The sequence below is a fragment of the Drosophila erecta genome, unplaced genomic scaffold (assembly GCF_003286155.1).
Source record: "Drosophila erecta strain 14021-0224.00,06,07 unplaced genomic scaffold, DereRS2 tig00000000-arrow-pilon, whole genome shotgun sequence".
Lineage (NCBI taxonomy): Eukaryota > Metazoa > Arthropoda > Insecta > Diptera > Drosophilidae > Drosophila > Drosophila erecta.
The window spans coordinates 23,963,016-23,981,243 of NW_020825194.1; the positions used below are offsets into that span (position 1 = coordinate 23,963,016).

The 18,228-nt window shown below is 46.6% G+C and overlaps 1 protein-coding gene across 2 annotated transcripts; it reads left to right on the forward strand.

The window, feature by feature from the left end:
* The first annotated feature begins 108 nt into the window (after positions 1-108).
* LOC6553417 (growth hormone secretagogue receptor type 1) lies at positions 109-17,953 on the forward strand. 2 transcript variants are annotated; one of them, XM_026975694.1, is made up of 5 exons: positions 109-549; positions 11,343-12,164; positions 12,544-12,706; positions 12,779-12,959; positions 14,681-16,581. In XM_026975694.1, the coding sequence occupies exons 2-5, from the start codon at positions 12,075-12,077 to the stop codon at positions 15,660-15,662; spliced, it is 1,416 nt and encodes a 471-aa protein (XP_026831495.1). In that variant the 5' UTR covers positions 109-549; positions 11,343-12,074; the 3' UTR covers positions 15,663-16,581. The 2 variants fall into 2 exon arrangements, with proteins under 2 accessions (XP_026831495.1, XP_015010397.1); XM_015154911.2 differs by lacking the exon at positions 14,681-16,581 and adding an exon at positions 16,844-17,953 and having other exon boundaries at positions 211-549.
* The last annotated feature ends 275 nt before the right edge of the window (positions 17,954-18,228 follow it).

The window sequence follows — 18,228 nt, forward strand, 5'->3', positions numbered from 1 at the left end:
GGCTAGCTTGAAATTGGAGCTTTTCCGATTCCAGCCAAGAGCTTTTGGCAGTTGTTTTGGCCATGCCGGCAAACACGGCGTATGAAAATTGTTTGCTAGAAAACCGCGTTGTTAGTCTTTTGGAAAACCTGACGTCGAGCGGTTGGCCGGATCATTTGCCCTTTTGCGCGGCGAAAGAAAGTTTCGGATTCGAAATTTTGGATAAATAGAATTCACGCGTCTGGGGTGACAGGTGCATCTCGGCATATATATTGTATATTATCGTCTTTGTGGGTGATGCCTCTGGTTCTCCAGGCGAACGGACTGCACTTTTCTGCGGCCATTAATGTCAACACCGATGTCAGCTGGCTGCGGTTGTCGGCGGCGTCGTGTTAATGCTTTTAATTACATACAAAACATAAAAAAATATTTCGTTAAGTGTTGCCGTGAAGTTTGACATCGGAAATTAATGCACTTGCCACCGCAGGCATTTCGCGGGGGCCGACGCACCAGTTCCACATTCCCGATCTATTTGCCCCGCCGATCTTGAGTTTCCGCCGGTGATAAGTGGTAAGTTTTTCCACTTGTGGTGTGCCAACAAAGTGATGGTGTTTATGATGATTAAGATATTGATATTGAATGAAAGTCATATGCTCCTGATAATTTGAAAAGCAAATCGGGCCTATATGCAATCCAGATAGCTGGTTCTCTGCCTCAAATATCTTTTGTGCAGGCCCTGCCCTAAAAGAAGAGTTATCCTTGGCACAACGGCTATGTGGAATATTTTACTCGAGCTTGGGTTAAATGCGTATTTTTGACACTTTCGAGTACTTTAGAATCTCACCTCTGCGTTAATATAGACTGCCACATTAACTTTTTGATCGCATGAATTGAAGCCAAACAACTTGCCGGCATTTGCATACGCGTTTCCATGGTTCTGTATGTTTTTCTCAATAGCCCCGACTATCCGTTGAACCGTGGCTCAAGCATCGTTATTAATAATGTTTATTTTGCTGATAATATTGATTTGAAAACATAAACATTGACAAATTAATGCCACTATTGAGGTGCGTACGCAACCGCCAAGTCATGATCGCCCTCATCTTGCTCATCGCTATGGTTTCGACGATCAAGATCGTGATAATTTCGAGTGGGCTCTTGAAACCGCACTCGAAAAGTGTGCGAACTGAGCTTCTTGAATTTCTCGCCCGAACTCCCTTCGCAGCGACCTTCAGCCCCACTTGAAACCTCAAGCGATGTCGCAGAATTTCGAGCTCAGTTGGGAGTCTCAGGTTCCCATCCTCCAGTGCTGCTAGTCCAGAAATAGGCGAATAAGTTGTATAAATATGGGTTTTTATTTGCTTAAGAACACATTTCCAACACCCCATTGATACCACCACCCGCCCAACGCGCCCATCGTCGGCTCATTAAATAAATGCAACATCTGTTGGCGCTCTTTTTGGCCTTTTGTTTACCATTCGTATTGCCGCGCAAACTTAATGCCAAACATATTTAATACGCTCCCAGATCGACTTAGCCCGGCTCAGTGGAGCTTGTTTATAAATTTCGGCCCATCGAAAACTCATGTGGGCGTGGCACAGCCCCCAGAAGTAGCAACCAAATCCGAACCATTATATCGCTCCCTGCCCAGCGAACTTGGGGCAAATCGGATAAGAGAGAGCGAGCGGCATAAGGAATATGAAAATTTATTGCGTATACGCCAGCGAGGCCGGAATATCGTTTTAAGAATTTTCCGCCTGCATCACAAGTTGATTGGGCTTTGCTATTTTGGTCAACGGGCAGACGCACAGATGGACAGGCGGACAGACGGACAGGCGGGCAGAACCATCATCTCGAGGCCCAGTTCCAAATCAAATGTCTTTATTTATGCGAGTATGAATTGTGATTTATGCGCTCGTCTTTCGTGTTGCGATTTTCTATCTGGCCGTCTCATTTTTTGCCTAATTACGCACTGCTGGAAATGAGAAAAGCCAAAGAAATCAGAGTAGGAAAACAAGCGAAAAGGAAAAGTATGCGGTCAAACACGTCGGAGCTGTCCACTAAAAAGCCTGAAGATGAGGGGAAAATTAAGTCAGTCGCTTGTCCATTTGATTTGCCAGACGCGTGTGTGGCGCCTTTCGATTTCTTGACTTCGGTTTGAATTTCTGTTTTCTTTATGTTTATTTTGCTTTGTATTTTTTTGGAGCAATCGCGATCGCGTTTGCAATCGCAGGGACGCCGTCTGAATAAGAAATGCCCGCCGTTTTGGCCGCTCACTGACTCACTGACTCAGCCATAACACTATAAACAGCAGCCACGCCATTCTCGGCGTGAATTTCTTTTCAAAATTTAACTCAACTGTCACCCGCAATGCAAATAAAAGGTGGGTCTTCCACCACCCAACAGGGGGTGGCATTTCGATGGGCTGGGCGGCATTTCCAGTGCAGCGTTTGCTTAACCCAAATCGAAACTATTGATGATTTATCAGGCGATATAGTGTTAGGCCCGTCCCGTATTTATTTTCTTAAAATTTGTACTTTTACTTTCGGTGTGCGCTAATTCTTTTTTATGGTCGAATTCTCGATTGAACTTTGGCGAGTGGGTTTCTTTATGTTTGGAAAAACAAACAAGCGGCCCTGCCAAAATGAGCTCAGCGATTAAGTTTAACGATTATGAATTGATGAAAGGGCACGTGCAGAGTTGGGGTTCTGGCGGGGATTACAGTATTTCAGTAATGCGTGTTTAATTTACTGTCAACTATTGTCACTATTACTACACGGCAAGAAAATAGGTGCGCTCAGAAGGGTTTTAGCTAGACATGAACAACAAGTGTTTCTCAAAGCACAATAAAGGCTCAAATCTCAGAAAAGATTCAAGTAGCATCCGTTTTATGTTTTCCAAACGGCTTAACTTGTAATATTTAGTAATTTGAGTAATTACTTGCAGGAAAATCTATTAATATTTCAGTTTAATTAGGAAGGTTTGGAATTAAAGCTGCTCATTTTCACGGGACTCGCTTATTGATTTGTAATAGAATTCTTCCTCCCTGTCATTAGAAGTGAATCCTGCACGTGGCGTTGAGGAATCGACGGCTGTTAATTATCCTGCTTGTTGTCACAGATTTGTGCCTAATTCGATTAATCCGTAACACTTCCCTTGCGACTCCCAAAGTCAAGTGTAATTACCAACGCCCGGGAAACAAAGCCATAGTTACAATAACAAATTATTGTATAATCATTAGCGAGTAGAAAAAACTGCGCGAGAAGGAGGGGAAAATCTCCCACACACTTTCCACACTTTCCACATTTTGCCATTTTAGCCAACTGCCTGTTTACTTTTCAGCCTCTTGAGTGCTGACTAAGAACCACGGCCATCACTTTTGGCCTTTGGCGGGAAGTCTGAGCAATTCATTAGACGTACATTGTGCCGGAGCATTTGCATAATTATGCAATCAGTTTTGGCACACTTACACATTAGGCGCAGACTACTGATAAACAAGGCACTCCTGCGCCCGAAAGATACACTTCGCAGACGGGGACTAGACCCAATTTGATTAGCACGCGCAAACGGGGCGAAGGCCACCACCTCCTCCGGAGTTCCCCGTAGTGCTCCGTACGTGGCCTCTTAATCATTGCCTTGTGGGAACCTTTGTTTTCCTGCCCTCGGAGCTTCGCGGCTTAATTAGAAGCCAAATGTTTGCCACTCGGCAAGGTCGTTTCCCGGCTTTTTGCATTCTGTTTTTTTTTTTTTTTTTTACCGCACGGCGGCACATGTCTCGCCTCTTGGACTGGTGTTTATGATAGGTCTTGTTGGCCATTTGTATGCCTGCGGGGTCATGACTCCGAGATCAGCCAACAAATGGGTTATTAAGTCTGTGCGCCCTCCAGATAAATGATACCGGGAAGCGCTGAATGGGAAAAGTTTGTATGGCATGGAGAGAAATGATGGAGCGAAGTTGACATCCGACCAGCTTTTCCGGCACCCTTATCAACCCGTTCCACGACCTTTGCACCCTGAGAAATGACGGCAATCGAGGACCGAGCCCCACGCGATGAGAACGCCTCATTTGTCATGCAAAGTGCGGCCATATGGCCACTTGGAAATATGCCTTCTCATTAAGTTCTATTTATATTCAGCCACGCTTAACTAAACAATTAGCACCGCCTTTACTCGGAAGTCACTGCTTCATTTTCGCCTAATGGCACATGTTGCCAGTCAATTGGCCAATTAAACGCAATTGTTTTGGTTGATCTGTGATCACTACCTGATTTCCACATACTCCTGCCCCCGAAAGAACACGCGTATTTATAGCCGTTTTGTTTGATTTGGATTTGGACAATTAAAGCAATGAGGCATCTGCGTTTGCGTTTGCGTCCATCAAAAATCAATCGATGGCCCTACTAAAAGTTGAGCAAGAGAAAAGCGAAGAAACAACAGTAGCTGGTGAAAACCGAAAGGCAAGCCTCTTTGAATAAACTGCCAGACCATTTTTCACGCCATTCCTGCACATATAAATTTATGCATGCCTATTTTCCACGAACCGTTTAGATTATAACCCGCTCCGACTGCGCGCTCCAGGAAGCCCCAGTGCGTCCTAATCCCAATCCCTGACAAATGAGCCACACGCCGAGTAACAACTTTCTTCATCATTACTCTCGAATTGTTTCTGGGCGCATCAAAATTGAAAACTGTGAGCACCCACGCAATCCAGGCGAGCGGAGGATGGGATGAACTGCTGAAACGATGGCCACTTGTTCCGCAGTTGGTGCCATTTCCGGATTCATCTTCGGTTGGATCGGCTCGCCTTCACATTTATTTTTGAGCAGCTCAGATGCTCAGCTGCTGCTCTGTTTGTTCTGGACTGTATTTTTGGCTCTTCTCGGCAGTTTCATTTGCATTTCTAATTGCCTGCAGAGTCGCCTTAATTGAATGCCGAATAAAAACCGGTTGAAAAGATTCGGCACTCTCTCTAAAATCTCACATTTGTATGGGAAAGTGAGGGCAGTGAGCTCCACTTTACGAGATAATTGCAATATTCCATCTATAAATAAGCAACTTATCACTATTAACAGACCTAGTCCTTTATTACATTTATTTTGCATCGTTCTGATTTATTTTGTGATTGCGATCAGCAGCTCATAAAAGTATTTTGTAAATTAAGTGTACCGCCTTAATCGCATTAACATGTAATTCCAGTTTTCTCATTGATAAATAAAAGCGGAAGTGAGTAACCACATATGGTTATTTGTTTATCCGTTCACTGGGAGTCGATTGTTTTGATGCCCGCTTTTCTGGACAACCGGCAATTTATTTGCCCAGAACTGGGCTCCCAACCCATTAGGAACCGTCATCTTTCATCAGCAATAATCGTTAAGTTTTGGCTGTAAAGGCGCGGGAACGGAGACATTCCCGCTGAGAGCTGGAACTCATTGTCCCCACACTTTTGTCGATAGCTCCCGATTTCTAAATTTAGTGGCCTGGCCAGCTGGCAGCGGCCTTCCTGAGTGATTGCGAACACCCCGGAATTTCATCATGCAATCTGCAGTGAAGACGACACTCTGGAGAGATCCAGACGACTGACAGGGCGTTTAATTTACTGATAAATATTTTTATTCCACAATAAATACATTTTTCATAACGCACTTGGCAAACTCGTGGCCGTGGTCGGCAAAGTCGTAAAAACATAGCGAAAACCAGCAGCCGTGCTCGCGTCCATTTCCATTTGTGTCCTGCGGTCATTATAATGTTGTGTTTGCATATTAAGCCACCGGATGGCGTGCTGGTGGTGGCGGCCAAGGGTCGCTGAACTCGTAAAACATTTGGCAGGGCCAAAAGTGAAAGTCAGCCAGCGGGTAACTATGCAGGCAGCCCATAAAAATTTCAGCCAATAAAAGGCGACAATTGCCAAGTCCAAGCACTTGGCACTTGTCTGTGGAATTATCAGCGGACTCATCGGTGGCTCAGCTTAATGCAGTTTTAAGTTCCACTCATTAGACGCTGACAGGTCGTAGGTTGGCTCCCCCATTCGTCACTCTTCGAGGACTCCGGGTGAATTACCCTTCGCTCCTTCGGCTGACGTCAGCAGCATGGCCACGCCCCCAAGCCTGCGGTGGGCGTCAGTGTCACGATGACAAATTAAGTGAAACAGCAAAGGAGAGTGCAGCCAAAGGCATGGGAATGTCAAAGGCGGACTGGGGAACGCCCAACGCCCAAGTTGGCTAAACAGCCACTTCAGTTGGCGGCAGGATGCGAGTTAGGGCCAAGTTAACGATGCGGGGCCATGCACCGCTCAATAATTCTGCGGCGGAAGTGCGGTAAGCGCCATTTTTCAATATGCGCATCGGAAATGACGGGGTTCGACCCCGTCGAGCGAAGAAGAGAAGGACACAGAGTGCAGCTCATTCCGCTACAGGACTCAAATACCACACATGCGAGCTTATTGCATTCTTCAACTGAACGTATGGGGATCGAACTGGGAGCAATTCCCATTTGGCACTGCGAAATGCGATAACTTTCAAGGTTGGCCAAATGTTAAATACGCATTAGTGGTCCATATTCAAATGCCACATGATACGCCAAGCACACAAAGATACAAGGATACTCAGTGAACGAACATTCCGCGAATCGAAGCAATTAAAGTGTCTTTAGCTAGGAGCATGTTGGAGTTTCCCCAGAGTATGGTCGGGAATTTTGGATCAGCTGTAGTTTTAATGGAAAATGTAGCAATAGCTGTGGACGTATAATTATACACGAAAAGCCTCAAGTTAACTAATCATATTAAAGGTTTTGCAAACTAACATAACAGGTTGTATTACTATTTTCTTCAGTAAACCTCTTCTGCTGAATATTGCAATATTTATTAGGCATTACAACACCTAGTTGTAATAGTATTTACTGGGAGATATTCTTTGGAGATACTAACTTAAAATTCCCGAGGTATTTTCTAGTTGAGCCAACGTGCCCTTCATTCCCCTGCTTTATTTACAATATACACGAAATCGTTAAACAATAGCTAGTGCTATCTGCGCTATATGACCCGCCGACTGACTGTCCGCCCATCGGTCTGTGCAGAATGTGTGCTGTATGAATTCCCATAGCGGGCAAATAGACAAACAGCTCGCAGAAGGTATGGCCAATACGGGGAAGAGCAGCTGCAGAGTTTCCCGGCCCGCGGCGATGGCGATGGTGATGGTGATGGTGATGGCGTTGGCCACGTCGACAGCAAAGTCCGTGGATAGTCGCATCTTTGGCCACTCGGTGCGGAGTCCGGCGATAAAACGCCTTCCCGGCCAATGGCTTATCAATGCGGGGTCTTGGGTGAATCCTTGCAGCAACAAGCTCCGCTATAACATTACATTCGTCAGGCGAGGAGGAGCTCGGCAGACAGGGCGAATGAGCAACTTGAACGACTTCAAAACAGCAGATAAAGAATTCTAGCTTTAGAAAAACATTAGTTGATCGACCGACCCATACGCCACTGTGTGCACTTATACAAACATTACAGTTTAGTCTCACTATTTAAGATTCTATGCCTGAATATAGAAAACGGTTTTGATTATACAGAAAGTGTATCTTAATGTTATTCCGGTTCAATATTAAATATCATTTGTTGTTTCACAAATCCTACATTACATTCTTATTATTCCTTAATCTTAATCAAAACACACACTATTTTTTGGACCTTTGCTGTAAGCCTAGTTCTCTGGCCATTGTTTGAACGTTTAGCTTACTTATTGCGGACGAACAAACAAGCAAACAAACAAACAAAAGACGAACTAACAGAGAAGACAGACAAACGGTGGCAGTTACAGTAACGAGTATCCAGTATCCAGTATCCAGTATCCAGTATCCAGTTGGAGGCAAACAGTTGGGATGGGAAAGGAGGGATTTCCCGTCGCAGTCGCATAAATAAGTGAAATCGGACAGGACGGACAAAGGAGTTAAAGCTGGGTGGCAGAGCCAACATCCTTGACTCCGTGCAGCAGAGTTCACAGAGAGCAATCAGATCCAAAACTCGCAGAGGAACTGGCCGACTTTGGAATCCACGCCATGAAAATGTAATTCCCAATAGCGTGCCGAATCAGTCAGCCATTTCAATTTAAATTCCTGACTGCCCAAGCTGTCTGCAACTATTTACTGAATAAAAAAGTGTACATTGTTTAGGAACAGTTGTCTGAAATATAAGAAAATTTAAAAGCTGAATCTAAAAGAAGTCATATTTTCGTTTAAATTAAAGAAGGAAGCCTTGCCGCAGCTATAAAGAATATACATTCTTGATCAGGATCCATTTTGGACTCGTGCTTGTGCCCGTTCGTTTAAGTTTACTACTTTCCTTGCTAATTTCTATCGCTTTTCCAACAAACTGTTTACATTTTTCCTCACTAGCTGAGTGACGGGTATCTGCTTAGACTTGTATTATTACTGCACAATTTCGGCCTGTGTAGAAAGCTCGGTATTTTCTCCAACCCTGCAGTGGCCCAAACATATTTAAGAAGCTCTAGCCCAACTAATGTGGCTAATTCGGTGGGGAAAAGAAGGCGACGCTAATGCAGCCGCACTAACGCCGCACTGACCCAAAAATAGCCCCTGCCTTAATTGCCATTCAATGGTCAATTAAAGGGACATGCCTGTGGGACATGACCATCGACATGTCAATTTCGAATTCGAGGGGTTTCACACAAAGGCAATTGGCCACCCCACCGGACCCCGTAGCCAAAACATTCTCGTTGGCCACTTTGGGTGGGTTCAATTGAAAAACAAGCTTTTGGTTTTACGGCGCTTTGTTCGCCTTACTCTTTTCGGCGGTGGGCGACGAGGTCCTTGTTTCAGGCATTCAGAAATTGGTTCCACACGAGCGCTGATCCGGCATGCGAAGTAGTTAGATTAATTTAGCCAGAGTCACAAATACAATTACGAAGTCATTTCAATTTATTTAGCGTGCGACACCCTCGGCGAGAAAATACAAAGAGCTACGCTGATAGGATGCGGTTGCTTTGGGGTAAATAATGTTTTCTAGACCGCTTTCCGCAGGATATTTCAGGGACTGAAGGAGCTGGTTCCCTGTTAGAAAGTTCGAAATCACTTTGACGGCCGGGCTTTAATTTTTTCTCCACTTTTTTCACGCTTAGCGATTTGTCAAAGTGGCTGCTAGGGCACATACTCCCATATCCATCCCATGTATCCACTGGCTTGACTATTATTGAACGATAAATTGATTAGATATGCGTGTGTGCGTGGGTGTGACAACTTTCTCAGACTTTCCCTCCGTCGATTCTGATACTGATACTTTGGCTGCTTCGGCTGATTCTTATTGCCGCCTCAAATTGCCATTTCAATGTTAATTTTATTAGGGTGTCAGCAATAAATTCCGTTCAATCTTAAATACCATAAAAAGCGCCACACTGCCACATGCTTATACACACAGTCGCATTTGGGAGTCCTTGTACAAGAAAATCCACTCGGCCCCCCGCACACACTCACACACCCACCGAATGCAGGCCAATACGCTGGATTGCCATTATCGCCAGCCGCCTCGAACCATATTTAAATCACAGCCAAAAATTATGCCAAGATTGTGTACACACAAAGAAACGTCATTATATCAACTATATGTCCGCTTGTGCTAAAATTTCTCTAAAAACACTCAGTCCTACAAACTCTGTGAATACTATTTATTCAAGCGAAAGAATATTTCACAGTTGAAAAATTACTTATCTCTAAAAATAGCTACCTTTCAAATTGGATGTCCCAAATTGAATATTTTATTGCACACTCTTAGGCACCCCTGCTATTGACACTCAAATATTCAAAATTTTCTATTCTGTGGATTTTTGTCCTGAGTCTTTTTGCCCACTTCCACTCAAAGACCGCAAGTTGTCCATCAAATGGCCGCCCAACACTCGAGAACTTGGGATTTGGGGCGGCACCATAAACCGTTTTCAGATTTACATGCAGAACTCGCATGTTTGTGGCGGCAGTTGTTGGCTTCCCAAGCATAAATATATTTTGTTGGTTTTTGGTGATGTCCGTTTACGCAGCCATGTGGGCCATATTGATATTGATGGGCATGGCCACAGCTCAGGGAAAAGTTTGAAACGATTCATTTGTCTTTCTACATGACCAACTCGAAACTTTCGAAACAATTACGCCTAGAAAAATGGCCAATGGAAGCAGAGCCTATCCGGGGATAATCCTTCGCTCGGCATCGTTAAAGTCGCATTTTGAAGCCAAATGTGACGCAAACTGCCTTGTTATGTCATTCGGGGGACATTGAACCCACAGCCCATTCCCGATGCCTGGCCACAACAAACAGTGCGCACAGCTTGGCTCAGTTGGAAAAAGGACGAGACGCAGACCCCTAGTCCAGAGCATCCGGACAGGAACAATCCCCAGGAACGGGCCAATATGGTGTGTGCATAATGAATTTATCAAATTAATCAAAATGGCGCTACTAAGGGGGATCCTACACCCCCATCCCACCCACTAAGCCGCAAACAAACACCGGAAGCCTGTGTTTATGCGTCCCGGTGTCCATGGACACTCTCGTCCACATCCACGGATGTCTGCTCAAGGCCCTGTATGAGCATAATATAATTAAGCGGGCTGCGCGCCACAAAGATGGGGATTTAATAAAGCCATTTGGCTGACAACAGCCATCCTCATTCGCCTGATGAGGATGGAGATGGCCAGCAGACGCCATCGGCGATAATCGTCGTCTGCTGGGCGACCCTGTCACCCGAGATTGAAAGCAAACATCCACTCCAGGAGCGGCGTTTGGGGTTTGGCAAGGAATATAGTTACCATTTAACTATTTCATTGTGGTGTTTGATGATCAAACTGCGGTTCACTGTAAAGCTGCTCAGCTTAAAGTTAAATCGAAATATTAAGACCCTCTTAGGCATGTCTCATTATCAACATTTTGGCATACTTTGACATCTAGATACACTCTCAAATACACTTTCAAATTTGAAAAGCGATGATGATAAACACAGCTTAATGTTGTTTGTAAAACAATTGAGAGTTACATTTCTGAATCTTTTAATATGAAATAAGCTAGGGCTAGGATGTCCCAGAAGCACCCGGCTAGCAATTAATACCCATGCCTCTGTCCTTTCTCCTCTGTCCTCTTGGCTTTGGTTTCGCTCCAGTGCCATTTGTTCAGTGCCTTTCCAAAGCGGACGATGAGCTTGTTCATGGCGGAGCGGAGATGATTCTCTGCTGGGGCCGGATGCTCTAATGTTATGTAAATGACAGCGCCTAATGAACTTTTCATTCATTATCGTTAGTTAGCCGGCCTGGTCAATGGCTGGTTATTTCCTGATCCTGGCCAGGACACTTAAATGCTAATCCCATTGCCGTTTCAGCCACTTGAAAGCGCGGTCGACAACCGCAAAGCCCCACTGATTGATTTGTTTAATGCGCCCGGATCCGGCGATAGCGGAGTATCCGTGAATCCCTTGGACAACTTAATTTCATTAGCGCGTATTTAAGTGTGAGCATAAACTTGCCGGGCGGGCAATTACATCGGATTTGGCCAGGACACCCACTCGTAACTCACTTAATTGAACAGCGGGCGGTGGCGGCGACAGCCCATCCCAGAATCCGACGAGCCCCCGATGATGTCCCTGTGATTCCCATTGCGGGACTTACTCTCCGAGTGCCGCAGGACGAGGACGACGAGGACACAGAGGACATTGCTGAGGGGCAGCCACGGCGTCGCTGTGGCCAGGACTGGGCAGCTTCCAAGGCTGACCAGCATTTGCGTAGGCCCGAGGATCTGCCTGTGGCTCCTGCTCCTGGCTCTGCTTCTGCTCCAGGCCCAAGATGCACTACCCGCAGCAGCAGCAGCAGCAGCAACATCCAGCGCAACAGCCATCACGTCGCCGCAGCAGGCTGGGGTATCCCGTGGCGCTCCTAGTGGCGGCCATGGCCCACACCACACACCTCATCGTTTTCCAGCCGCAGGACTTGACCACCAGGACAACTCCACCGCAACAACCGCAGCAGCCGCAACATCTGATGTTGAAGCCACAGAGCCAACAGCAGCCGCAGCCACTTCAACATCAAGTTCCAAGGACGATGGCGATGCTGAGCAGATGCTGCCACAGATTCCGTCGTATATCCGCACAACCGCCATGTTCTTCTGCATAGTCATCATGGTGCTGGGCGTGGTGGGCAATGTGATGGTGAGTCCAGCCTCCTTTTAAATAAAAATGGCAAAAAGCTTTTATAATTGAAATTAATTCATTTGGACACTGCCTCAAGGACAGTATATGTTTCGCATAGGCCAAGTGTTCAGCCTAAGACCACTATAATGCATGAATATTCTGTATCAGTATGAATATTAGTATACTAATATACTAACCGAGTCGATCCGGTCACCTGTCCATCCGTTGATGTGTCTGTCTATTGGTCCGTCTGCCCGTTCTTCAAATCCATCATCTGTCTGTCCGTATGAACGTTGAGATATCGGGAACTGTTACCAGGTGGCTGCTCGTAGGAACCTGAACTTTATGGCTGCCCAGCTGCTTAAGATTGTCAAATCCCAAATCCACTCGCTTGCAGGTGCCCATCGTGATTGTGAAGACGAAGGACATGCGCAACTCGACGAACATCTTCCTCACCAACCTGAGCATCGCGGACCTGCTGGTGCTGCTCGTCTGCACGCCCACCGTCCTCGTGGAGGTCAACACTCGCCCGGAGACCTGGGTACTCGGCCACGAGATGTGTGAGTGGCTCCAGCTCCAGTGCTACTGGACTTTTTATTCTCCCCAGCCCAATTAACCGCTGTTCTATCCAGGCAAGGCTGTGCCGTTCGTGGAGCTCACAGTGGCCCACGCCAGTGTGCTGACCATCCTGGCCATCTCGTTCGAGCGCTATTACGCAATCTGCGAGCCATTAAAGGCCGGCTACGTCTGCACCAAGGGGCGGGCCATCCTCATCTGCTTCCTGGCCTGGGGCATTGCTGCGCTCTTTACGAGGTAAGCGATTAGGGCCTACAGGCAGTGCCAGGAACCCGCACTTGATTTTCTTAAATTTAATTGGAAACTAGCATTATATTTTAACATATTAATTAGTTTGGTCGCTTTTCACTGCATGCTTTTTGGTGTCTGTGGTCCTATATTTCGTATGTATACACATGGTATTATCTAGTTTAGATCTACTTAGTTTATGGCCTCTTTCCGTTTATTCATTTCGCCCAGTCAAGCATTCAGTTCCTCACTCATTAATTATAAGTGTCAATCGCCGTCATTTAAATGATTTGTGTTTTGTTATTGGGTCTTGCACATTTTTCTCCGTTTTGTTTATTTTCCATTATGACGTGGAATTGCTGGTCGTGGTGCTGGCCCTTTTGTGCGCCGTCCACGGTGGCGTATCCATTTACATGCTAAACTGCGACTGTCGCCTATCTATTCCATTTCTACTCCTGTCCTGCCACCTCTCCTGCTCCACTCGCACCATCATTCCCATTGACATCCTTCGCCTCAAGTTCCGGACGGCTTTTGTCCAAGTTCCGGGAGCTGGCCGTTATCAGCGCCCTGTCATCTTTAATAAGCACCGATGTCCGCTATCGTGGATTTCATTTCATTGACACTTTATTATTGTGCGCTCCGTCCAAGGACGAGCGGCGACCCTTTTTAATTTTGCAAATCTTGCCGCGTCCATAACAATGAAATAAACAGCACATTGTCGAGCTGCCCACCGACCCCTCAGCACGCCAGGAGTCATGGGGTCATCCATGGGTGGGAATTGGGTCCGCAGGACACCCGCCTCCAGGCCGAGACCCATTAATTACGCCACACAAGAGGCCGGAGGCCAAAAAAAGAGCAAACATTTTAAAACACATTCAAACAGACGCGCCACACGACGCCCATGGGCGCAAAAGTGGGCGTGTCAAATCGCTGACGCACGTACAAAACGCCCGGATCATCTATAGTAGAAAAAAGTTCGGCCACCGCCTGTTGACTGTCATGGCATTTCGTTTATCGGTCTGGCCAGGGAGGATTTGGGCTGGGGAAGTGTTTAATCAGCGGCTCGGATAACTCAAAATAAGTAAATATTCAAACTTGTCTGCTAGACGTATTTACAAAGTCAACAGACTTTGACCCACCAAAAATTCGCCGTTTGCTCACTTATCCCCTTGTAAGTAAAATGTATTCCCATTAATGATAAATTGAAAATTTGGGCTTTGCTTAAAAATATTTTTAGATATATTTGTCAATTATAATGATATAACTCGGGCCGATACTTTTATTTTAGTGCACTTTTATTTAATTTTTGATATCATTAGGATGCAATATTATTTTAATATACAAAAAATAACTATAGCGATTTTTGAATTAATCATGAACGATTTTTAATGGCACAGTAATATTTTATTTCTGCTTAACCAATATTTTTTAACGCTGACTCCAAGGAATAAAAAACCATAAAGACAATCGGGTTAGGCAAATCGTCCGAGCCATACTGGCACAGACTTGAACTTCATTCCAGACTAGGTCAACCTTTTGTCCATCGCCGTTCGCTCATCGTCATAAACTGCTTCTCTTCCTGCCCGCCGAATCCTATTCTTTTACCCGCCACTCTTGGCCTTTTCCTCCACAATCCAACCGTATCCATTATCCATGCCCCCGGTGACCCCGCCACCTGATTACGTTTCTTATTTGCTTTCTCTCCCCAATCTGCGATTTCCCCCGAGCAGCCCCATTCTATGGGTGGCCGAGTACAAGCTGGCCGAGTACATTGATGGATCGTCGGTGGCCGTGTGCCTGACCCAGGCCATCACCGACTGGACGCTGGCCTTCTTCCTGATGACCATCTCAGTGTTCTTCGTGGTGCCGTTCGTGACCCTGGTGGTGCTGTACGGCATCATCGCCCGGAATCTGGTCTCCAACCGGGCGGCCATGCTGCGCGCCCGCCCCACGAAGCCTGAACTTAGTCTAAAGGCCCGTAAGCAGGTGGTCCTAATGCTCGGCGCCGTGGTGCTGTCCTTCTTCGTCTGCCTGCTGCCCTTCCGCGTCCTCACCCTGTGGATCATCCTCAGCACGGACCAAACGCTACACGATCTGGGCTTGGTGCGCTACTACAGCCTGCTCTACTTCTGTAGAATCATGTTGTACCTCAACTCAGCCATGAACCCGATTCTTTACAACCTGATGTCGACCAAGTTTCGAAGGGGCTTCAAGCGGCTTTGCCAGGACGCTGGGCGATTACTGCTGGAACTGGTTACGTTGGGAAGAAGGAAGGAAAACTCTTCTCGCGGACGCAGAGGCACCTTGTCGCTGGGCATGGGCACTAATACAAACACGAATACCAACTCCTCAAATGCCATGGCAGCCACCAGCTCCAGCATTCTGTCGAGGAGCTCCAATCGCAGGTGCAGCGAGGATATCAGTCGAACCCGCCTCAATATCGAGATGCAGATGCCATGTGGCTGTGATCTGGAGGCTATGGCCATGCTGCACCATTCCACCTTGGGCAAGGGAATGGCCAGGAGAGTTAGTGACAGCCGGCTCATGCCTGTGAGAAACCATCAACTGCGTCGCCACAAGCCGCAAAAAAGTTTCGATGAGGAGGCACTGCAGGAGGATAAACTTAATGAAGGAAAAATCCCAACAAAGGGTCGGGAAAATCTCCCTAGAATAGCAGGAAAAATAGTAAATCTGCCCGAAAATCTCCTCTAAGCGAGATGGGCGTGAAAAATCGCCTTTAACCCGTTTACACACTCGCTTCACTTGGCCGGAATGTGGCGATGACGCTGATCCCGATTCCCATTCCCGCTCCTGGTAAACACAAATCGCATCCTGAACGCTTTTGGCAGGCATAATCGATTTCAGTCACCCGCTGACAGCTGCCGAGAATCCCGAATCGAAGTTGGGCTGCCGCCTTGGACATTTCCGTACCAAAAACAATCAATTTTTCGGGCTATTAAACTCGAATGAATGTGCCAAAGATAAATAACAGCAACGACAGCCGAACAGCACTAAAACTACCACTGCTGGTCAGGGCTAGGAGTCCAGATATGGACCGGCAGTAAGGGGTAAGCCATTAGGCGGCCTTCGAGGAGCAATGGAAGGCAAATGGAAATGGCTTAATATGCGTTTGGGCGAACCATCAGGTCGGCGGATAAACATGATTTAGGTGTATTGAAATAGTTTCCGTAAGCCGGACCGGACAAAATGGCGGCCATTACACGGGCGGCCATCGCCGGAAGTAGAAAAAACTGTTGCCTACTTGGCGGCGGCTCAGATAAAAAGCTTAGCTCAATATGCACACAATGTCCACATGTAAACACAGCTGTACATACACCATACCCTCACACGCACACATAGCCAAATATTAATATTTATATTTGTACGAACATATTTATATACATACATACTCTGCTTATAAATACATGGAACCACACGCACACACACACGAGAGTTCGTAAGTAAATAAATTTTTTATGACAACTCATGGCGGGTTTTTTCCACATTACCCCAATCGGAATCTGTAATTTAAATAATTCTAAGGAAATCGGACAAATGGCCGTCCTCTGTAAATATACTTATTCGTACCATACGCGTAGCTTTTTAATTTGTTTTTGTAGCCCCATGACGTAGACTCCCTCGTTTTGTAGAGTAAAAAGTAATAAGTAACTTGAACCCACACCATTCTGCGAGTATGATGAGTATGAGCAGACGTTGCCGTTTCCGTTTCCGCTGTGTGATTAAGTTGAGTGCTTCGCCCCCGAAACTTTTCCAGTAGTTAGCCGTTGAGTAGCTTTTAAATATTTGTTTGTTTCCTGCCCGCAGCGCGTTAAAACTTTGCAGACAACACCAGTCACTAGTCCCCACTAAAACTGAATATATGATTCTTGCAGTCCCATCATCGCCATATCCAGCTATAGCGTGGAGCCCTACGGGGACGGAACCGATGCTCCCGTTTGCACCACCGCCGCCGATGGGTTCTGGTCGATCTTCTACTTCGTGGGCTGCATCACGGTGTTTTTCTTCCTGCCCTTCGGCATCCTGGTCCTTCTGTACGCGGCCATCGCGTACAAGCTGCTGCGTCCTAACAACGCCTTCCACCGACCGACCTCCCCGCAGCCACAGCAGCCGGCTGGCGGAGCCACCAGTGGCTCTTCGCAGGTGCCCAGCACCAAGGGCAACAGCCATCAGCAGAGCAACGGGATGAGGAAGCACCGCAAGCAGGTGATCTTCATGTTGGTGGCCGTAGTGTCAAGCTTTTTTGTTTGCCTTCTGCCTTTCCGGGCTTTCACCCTTTGGGTGATCCTGGCCAGCGCCAAGGATGTGGAGGGTCTGGGCATCGCCGGCTACTACAACCTTCTATACTTCTCACGCTTCATGCTCTACCTGAACTCGGCCATGAACCCGATCCTGTACAACCTGATGTCCTCCAAGTTTCGCAGCGGCTTCTGGAGGCTGCTGCTCACTTGTCTGGGCCAGCGGCAACATCACCGTTATAGCCACCACTACCATCAGAGGCAGCATCCGGCGGCGGGCGGAAGTGGGCGCAACGTGTCCAGGCGACAGGAACAGGATGCTGAGGAAGGAGCTGCGCTGGCGGGAACGACCAGTGCCCGGCATCCACGTCGCACTCTCCGCCGCGAGGCCACCTTCTTAATAAACTCCATATCCACTTCCTCGGGCACGGATCGCACCACTTCGTCGTCCGCGTGGCGCAGCAACAGTCTGTCCGTTTCCGGTCTCAGCGAACGGGAGCGGGGCATCCTGGGAGCCGCCATCATCGGAACAACGGCAGCCACCGTTACCACTGCCTGTCTGCAGGAACGACGAGCCAGCAAGATCTGAATCCCATCCTAAAAATGCAGCATTCTAATCCCTGCCCTGCCAGCAACCGTTAAAGTATTTAGTTGAATTCCAACAACAAATAGTCATAGTTTTAGAAAAATTTTGTTGTAAAGACTGAAGTACCTCCGAAGAAGTCAATAAACGCAAGAGATGTTTTTGAAAATTGAAACTAATTTTCATCGGGTCATGACAAATTGAAGTTGGCAAGCTTTAAAATAGCATTAACTTTATTTTCCCTATGTGAATAAATAATGTGATGTTTCTTTTAGACCAGAAATTATCGAGTATCTTAAGACTTAATTGGAGTAATGGCGAGACCATTAGGGTTTGCACTAAGCAAGCATTCATCATGAATAATACCTTATACTTAAATTATGCGAAACAAACATGATCTCGACCTTCTCGGGGACCTCAATCTTGTCCAGATGATAGC

Excerpts from the sequence above, each read along its gene's own strand:
- LOC6553417 (XM_026975694.1), top strand. The coding sequence starts at position 12,075 with ATGCTGCCACAGATTCCGTCGTATATCCGCACAACCGCCATGTTCTTC. Across the intron at positions 12,707-12,778 it reads GGTACTCGGCCACGAGATGT|GCAAGGCTGTGCCGTTCGTG; the intron begins GTGAGTGGCTCC and ends TGTTCTATCCAG. Across the intron at positions 12,960-14,680 it reads ATTGCTGCGCTCTTTACGAG|CCCCATTCTATGGGTGGCCG; the intron begins GTAAGCGATTAG and ends TCCCCCGAGCAG.